The sequence below is a fragment of the Otolemur garnettii genome, unplaced genomic scaffold (assembly GCF_000181295.1).
Source record: "Otolemur garnettii isolate 467f Iridium unplaced genomic scaffold, OtoGar3 scaffold00108, whole genome shotgun sequence".
Taxonomy (NCBI): Eukaryota; Metazoa; Chordata; class Mammalia; order Primates; family Galagidae; genus Otolemur; species Otolemur garnettii.
Genome location: NW_003852503.1, coordinates 3,810,959 through 3,818,500, shown reverse-complemented (window position 1 = coordinate 3,818,500; position 7,542 = coordinate 3,810,959). Strand labels below are relative to the sequence as shown.

Sequence of the window (7,542 nt, the reverse complement as noted above, 5' to 3'; positions counted from 1 at the left end):
TTTTTTTTTTCCTGCAGCTGCGATTTGCCTAATGATGTTTTGCTTAGACTAACGTCAAAGTGAGTTTGCATTCCTGCAGCACACCCTGCCCGTCCCAGCGAGGCAGCGTCAGAGTGTGCTGGGAGCCAACCTGGGGCTCCACATTCGGCCTGTGTAACTCCTGCATGGACAAATCCCATCTAAACCATTTAGTATTGACATCTACAAGGAGGCTGGATATATGTCCAAGATATTTGTACGGTGACTGACACGTCTTAATTTATGAAGCACTTCCATGTACAGTCTCTGCAGCATGTGCCCTCAGGCAGGTAGCATGATTCTTGTTTTACAGGGCAGAGTTCTGAGATTCCTTGAGCCCAGTCAGTGCACAGGAAAAAAGAAAGGCAGCACGGTGGCATAGGGGCTGGAGAGGCCGGGTCTTATGTCTCCGAGTTCCATACATTTTTAACTGCCTATCTTTATGGTATCATGGGTGTATTTCTCTCAGTGTTGGGCCATGATTAAACGCTCTTTCAAGATCCTTTCCAATCTGAGGCTACTATCTTTGAGTCCCAAGCCAATCAGAGCTCTGAGACTACCTGGGAAATCTGAGCTTCGCATCTTCCTCCTATACTGACCTGCTCCACCTTTGACTAACAAATGGCGGATGTTTTCTGCTCTGTTCTTTTTCTCTTCTCAACTCTCAGCTAGAGTCTTCTCTCTCAAGAAAAAAAAAAAAAATAGAAGTCTCAAACAGTGATTAAAAAGTGAGAGAGAAATAAACGCCAACATTAAATTAATGCACGGCCTTTGCCGGATGTATTACCCGCTTTTCAAGAAGGTCTGTTTCGTTTCCGAAAGACTATCTAGAAAAATGGAGAACAATGCTAAGTAAACCAGTGAATCATTTCTAATACTGCTTAATACTCTGTTATAAGGAGCATGGAAAATGAATAGTGTTCTATTCCTTAAAGCTAAGTAACATGATAGCCCATATAATGGAAATATGGATCTCTGACTGTATAATTATTTTAATACTGTTATTTATTGAGTGCCTCTCTTGAGAAGCTCAGGTGTTTTTAACAGCATTATTTTAGTAATCCTCACACTTCCCCCACACCTGGATTAGGGTGCTCCATTTTATGGAAGAGTCGAACGCCACCCAGAGAACTTGAGTGGCAAGTCAAGGTCAGTGCCAGGGTTCAAGGTTAGGTCTCCTCCCACCAGATTTCCAACCAGCAAAGTGAAAATAGGTTCGCTAGCATACGAGTTGTATAGGGAACAGACCCATCTGGGTGTTTTCTGTGGAGAGGAATTAATTGCTTGCCATGTTTTTTATTCTTGGAGTCAGAGATGCAAAATATAGACTAAACCAACATACCAGCAGGACAGTCCATTGCAGGCAGCAGGCTGTCCATGGGTTAGTCTGGTGGGACAGGAGAAATCACCTATTTCTGCCTCTCCGAGAGGGAGTCATGGGGAGACGGTTCTCTCCCCTCTTCAGCCCCAGAGAGTTTTCCTGACCATTGACCACTGCTGGGAGTTGACTATTAACACGAAACCTTCCTATAAATTGCCATTTAGTCCTAAGACTCAAAGGTACAAGGCAGACATGGCAGCCCTTTGTCGTGAGCTACCCTGGGGCAGGGGGAGGGTGACACGGCTACAGAGCTCTCACACAGATCCCGAGACCCTGCTGCGCATGCCTGGTTCACTTGCCAGGGGCTTCTTGGAGAAGGCTGAGGTGGACGGGAGTTCTGAATGTTTGAATGCTGGCTTCTAGGAGTTATTCTTCCAGAAGAAAGCTTAGTCTTACCCTAATTGCTTCCCTGGAGAGCCCTGGGGTAAGCTTCATGATTCATCTGGTACAACCCTGGAAACTCCAGGAGTTACAGAAAGTGGCTGTAGCCAGATGGCTTTCTTTCCCCAAGCGTCTTTATCACGTGTGACCGCAGGTGAGAAAATAGTACTTCTCATCCACTGAGGAAGGCATCAGTGTAAGAGGAAGCTCTCTACTTTGTCACGCACCCTTTCTCCCTCCCCCTTCACTCACAGCTACTATCGACAGAGGGGAGCAAACACATACGTAACCCTTGCTCTGTGTTAACTCATTTAGTTCTCTAAACCCCACAAGTAGCTTTTATGATTACCCTCAAGTTACAGAAGAGGAAACGGAGATCTAGGGGTTATGGAACTTGCCCAGGGTCAATTGACTTGTAAGTGGTAGAGCCAGGACTTGATCCTGGGCAGTCTGGCCCCAGAGTCTGGGTTTTAATTCACCACCGGATGCCCTGCATGTCTGGCACTGGTGCCCCCATGCATTGGGCTCCAGAATCTGGGAAGCCAATTACAATCTATAGTTTTGTTTGGTACACAGAGTGAATTAATAGTAAATTAACAGATTTTGGGGGGGGGGCTAAGAGGAATTTTTAAGATGTAAGGGAAGTTGAATGCCACTTCATAGCTCCATGGGCAGCTCACTGCTGTCATTCAGAGGACATCAACACACCGAGATTGTGATCAGTGTGGCACTGTGGGTCTGTCCCATCATAAAAAAAGCATGAAGGATGCTGACTCTAGTTGTCAGCCTGAAACACGGTCCCAAAGTCAAGGGAACCAGTTCTAATTTTGATGCCCTCTAATTTTCAAGTCTATCAGCCGGACTTGACCTGTCTTCAACATTTGGGACATAAGACTATATATAATCACTTGTCTGCTTCCAAAGTGGTTGTGTTTACTAGAAGGAACTGGCTCGACTTGCAGTCACAGAGATGTTTATAAATCAATCCAAATGCCTTTAAATACAGCAGTCACAATAAATGTTGATGAGTATAAATAAGTAATGTTTAAGAGTACTTTCAGGGGGCGTGTAGGTTGGATTCTGCTGGCATTAGGGAAAAGGCGTGGGATTAATTAGGGAGGTTATTGGAGCAAGTTGCAAGGATTAAAAGGAGAGGAAGGCACGGCGCAGCTCCCATTTGAGTGAAGGAGAGCATGGCATGCCTGTGGCATGGCGTGATGAATGAGCACCAGAGAAATTGAAGCCATCACCGATGATTTGAGCAAGGCATTTAACCTCCCTGGGTCTCTGTTCTTCCATCTGTCAGGATGGAAAATTGGGTATTGAAATCAAGACTACATAGTGAAGCACTTGGAGTTCGTCAGAAGAAAAGCATCACTATCACACAGCCTTTGGGTTAAGAAAAATCAATTATTTAGAAGAAATGCCCATGGCCTATGACACCTGATTTGCCCCGAGAGCCAGTAACTTGGATCCGTCTTTTGGGAAGGAAGCAATCGAAAGCATCCATGTAGAAAAAAATGGTAGAATCTTGCAAGGATCCTACAGCCCAAGACCTAAGCCAGGGCTGTATAGGCCCAGACCCAAATCTCAAACGACTGCCCGTTCCTTGCTCTTCTGGTTGGCGTCAGTCAATCTCAAGTAGAATCAGATGTTGCCTCACCAGTGTCACTGATACGTTTCTCAGAGAGCCGTGTTTACGCCTTGGGTTTTGTTTGCGTGATGTTCTATGTTGTATAACTTCAGTCTCCAGGAATTTCTCCCACGGCTGAGCATCATTCGTTATCACCCCTAACCGAATATGGCAGCTTTAAATAGTGCTGTCATTTTCCTCCATTTCACTTGTTGTGATATAATCAGGTATAGATTTCTGACACTGAGCATCTAATGGGCTTTCAGATTTAGAAAGCAACAGTAAAAATTTTGTTTTCTTCCTGGGTGTCCCTCTGTGGAGAGACACAGCGTTAAACAGCCGTGAGTGGCAGGGCACACAGAATTCACATGCGTGCACCTGGGGGAGCTCTGGGGTCAGGAAGAACTCCAGGGGTGGACGGAGCTAATGATTTCTGCTGCATGAGGGGTATAGTGTGACTGGCTCCTCTCCCGGCTGTGGGCTCTAGCTGTGCACTCTGCCCTCTCTGTGTCTTCCTGTGTGTGCCATTGACTTTGGAGATGGGGAAGGAGACATGGTCATCCCGTGATGGACATGGGGAGGACTGATGGTGGACTTAGATTCTGCTGCTCTGAATTCTTTGCCGCCTCTTAGAGGATTTAGCTGACAATAGGACCAGACCTGCTCAAATGGTCTTCTGCCCATTCTTCCCCTGTTCCCCTCCCTAAGTTACTGGGCTTTGGTCTTCAAATTGTTTCATTTCCCCAGTAATACCTGAGTATTCTGTGCAGAGAAAGCATGGATGCGCCATGCATCAAAGACTTGCAGTTAGTATCGAAGGGCAGTTCCATGTTCTAAGCCAGTGGTTCTCAACCTTTCTAATGCCGTGATGTATTTTCATTGTTACAAAGGGGTCACGACCCCCAGGTTGAGAACTGCTGTTCTAAGCCATGCTGTAAAAGAAAACCAGCTTACACCTCCCCAGAGGTCATTGCCACATGCTGAAAGGTCACAGAGCCCAAGAATGGCTGCCACTCTGGCCGAGCTATTGACATCTACTCTGTGCACCCACTGGGCTGGTGCTCCAAAGAGGAAAGTCAGACTGTACCCAGGTGGTTCAGCAGTGTGCCTGCCGGCTCCCCAGGAGGGAATGGAAAAGCACCCAGAAGAGAAGCCGAAAACCACCGGTGATCGAGGCTGTGCAAATAAAATAGGACCGGGCAGAATGCCTCCCTCCCACCTGCCTCCAATGCAGCCGTGGGAACAGCTGTTGTTACTCAGAATTTCTCAGCTTCTTCTAGCTTCTTATGGATAATGAAAGCTCAGAAATCTGGTTGAGTTTAGCTCAGCATTGGCATAGGTAGTTCCCTTTTGTGTTTCTGGGAACCACAGTGTAAAAATGACAGACTGATAGTAGGTTGTTCTATGACAGATACAGCCTTGAGTTTGAAAGCGTACCCGTCATAGCACCCCTGAGCTTCATACTGACTTTCAGTCCTATCTATGGACTTTCTAGGTTCCTGGGATCATAAAAGCATAGAATTTTCCATGTAGAGTGGTCTGGCAGGAGCATCTTGTCCAGGGCCTTCATAGTAAATGAGAGAAATAAGCCTGGCACAGCAAAAGCAGGAGCAAGCAGAAGTGCGGCCACCACTCAGCTGCAGCCCAATGGGAGCTTGGACCCAGTGTGGCCAGATCACCCCATTAAAAAAAAAGCCAGAAATCCAGGTTTATATGTGAAATCTGCTCCTAATCATTTCATGCTTGCAGCTAATACAAAATGGGTAAACAATGCTGGGTGGACAAAGCAAGTCTGCAAGCTGTCGGTGGTCTGCAGCCTGCAGGTTCGTCACCTCTGATGCAGTCCAGCTCCAACTGAGACCAGAGAGGTTGAGGACTTGCCTAAGATCACACAGCTAAAGACAGGGAACACATGACTTAACTCCATCTTTCTCATTCCATTTTGTTTTCCTGTGGAAAATGCAAGGACCTTGGTATCCACATTTCCTTTCTGGCTTCATCCTTTGGCTCACATGACTCTGGTTGAACACATCGCTGGGCCTGGGGCAATTGTGTTTTCCCGTGGCACAGTGGCATGAGCCTTGGGCTTTGAGTCTGAAAAGATGGGTTTGGGTCCCAGCCTGTCCACTTACAAACTGTGTAAGCTTGGGCACATCCATGGACTGCCCTTTTCCTTCTTCACTATTAAAATGAAAACACTAATCTGGGCCTTCGTAAACCGTTTTGAGGTTTACATGGAAAGGTCTTATTGTGTGCGAGATCACTCCAGAAACAAACAAACAAAAAAAGATGCCTGTTGCATTAGCACCCTTGTGGGAAAGATGTGAGTGTCAGAGAGGGAACCCCAGTACTGCAGGCATCAGCAGCTCAAAGGTACTTTCTGGGCCATCCCCAGAGGACAGCAGGTGGCACATCAGGGGCATTGAGGGCTGTTCCACGTTTCCAGCACAAAGCCTCCCTCATCCTAGGAAGTGAGGTGGCCGCGCTGCTGTCCTGTTTCACCTCCTGAGATCAGGGCTGGGTAGGTGTTCTGGAGCAGCCCCTGCTACACCTTCATCCCCAGCATCATTTAAACCAGTCTCCCAGATCCCAAAGAAATGCAGTCTGGGGCCAGAACCACGCTCACCACACCCTCTGCCCCACCTTGACCAAGTGCTGTTTTGAATGAATGTGTAGTAAATCTTGTTTTTATCTCCATTTCCAGGGACGCAAACCCGGATATTTCTCCTTCCTGGACCCATTTTCTCCTGGCGTCTGGCTCTTCATGCTTCTAGCCTATCTGGCTGTCAGCTGTGTCCTCTTCCTTGTGGCTCGGTACTCTCCTCTCCCCTTCCCTGTCCTCACACCGCCACCTTGTGCTCACCTCGGGGAACTGCATGGGGAGGGGTGGGGAGGAGGAGAGAGGCAGGTTGAGAAGACCTTGGTGCCAAACCAGCAGGATGGGAGCAGGACTAGGGACCTGAAATGCTTTCTGCACAGCTGTGGACTTCATGCTATCCACCCAAACATTCCCCACTGTGCACAACATGATGCAGACAGGTGGGCTTGTCTGGTTGACCTCTTGCATCCCTGCATCTTGCCTCCTCCCACTTCCCCCCTTCATACCCTCTGCTTATGTAGGAGCCTTGGGAAAGAGAAGAGGGTGGCAGGAAGATCTCCCTGATTCAGCACTGTGCATTTGGCGGCCCTGGCTTCTGTCTTTGCCAGGATCTGCCACAAAGTGCTGAATGACAAGAAACAGTCTGTGATTCCGAAGTTAGGGGGACTGGAGGCCAGGGTGGCACAGGCCTGGGTACAGTCCTCCTCCGCAGAAGCCAGATCTGCCTCTGAAAATAACTGCCTTGTCAAACAGGAACTAGGAGGGTGGCAGGGGGCATAGGGCAGGATGGAAGGAGGCATTTGTGAAGAGTATTGAGACAAATGGGCCACATCAAAGGAGAGGGGAACCAGCTGGCCTCTGTCCCCAGCAAACCAGGGATTGCCCCGACCCTGTGGGAAACCTGAGGAGCAGCCTGAGACTGTGGCCTCCTCAAAATGTGTGCAGGGAAGATTGTTTCTCTCTGAGCCTATGGGCTGCTGGACCAGCCGGGGCTTCAGGAGACCCAGCCTGCTCTCCAGAAGTGGGGCAAGCACTGGCAGGTCCTGGACCACTCGCTTAAGTCCCTCCCAGCCCTATGCTCTCTGCAGTGAAGGACCAAATAAGGCTGTCATGTGGGTGCAGCAGCTGCCCAGGATGGGCTTCTGGACCTGCCAGTGGCTGTCTTAGCAGGTGTCTCTTCAGTTGTCCATCTTTGCCTCCGGGCCGCAGATGGAGGGAGCAGATAATGGGAGCAGATAATTTTGTAGTGTATGTTCCATCTCTGCAGTGTGAGGTCTTCCCCACTAGTTTGTCTATTCAGTGAGTCCAGGGGACATGGGTTCTGCCCACTCAGGAGGTGGAAGCAGAGTCCACAGGGCAATCCCCGGGGCAGGCCTATGAAGGCCTATATGACCCAGTCTGTGCCTTTTCTGGTGGAGGAAAAGCCAAGATCAGGAGAGTCACCAGGGGCCCACAAGATGCAGCCAAGCAGAGAAAAACCCTGCTTACAACCTGGCAGTCTTCACAGGCCCCTGGGTTTGCTGCCCGGCA

General features: G+C 48.6%; 1 protein-coding gene across 1 annotated transcript in view; it reads left to right on the top strand.

The window, feature by feature from the left end:
- GRIK4 (glutamate ionotropic receptor kainate type subunit 4) overlaps nucleotides 1-7,542 on the top strand; it is a 316,114-nt gene that overhangs the window by 275,571 nt on the left and 33,001 nt on the right. The window contains exon 14 of the mRNA XM_003796804.2: nucleotides 6,118-6,227. Coding sequence (XP_003796852.1) covers nucleotides 6,118-6,227 — 110 coding nt within the window. The remainder of the gene's footprint in view (nucleotides 1-6,117; nucleotides 6,228-7,542) is intronic.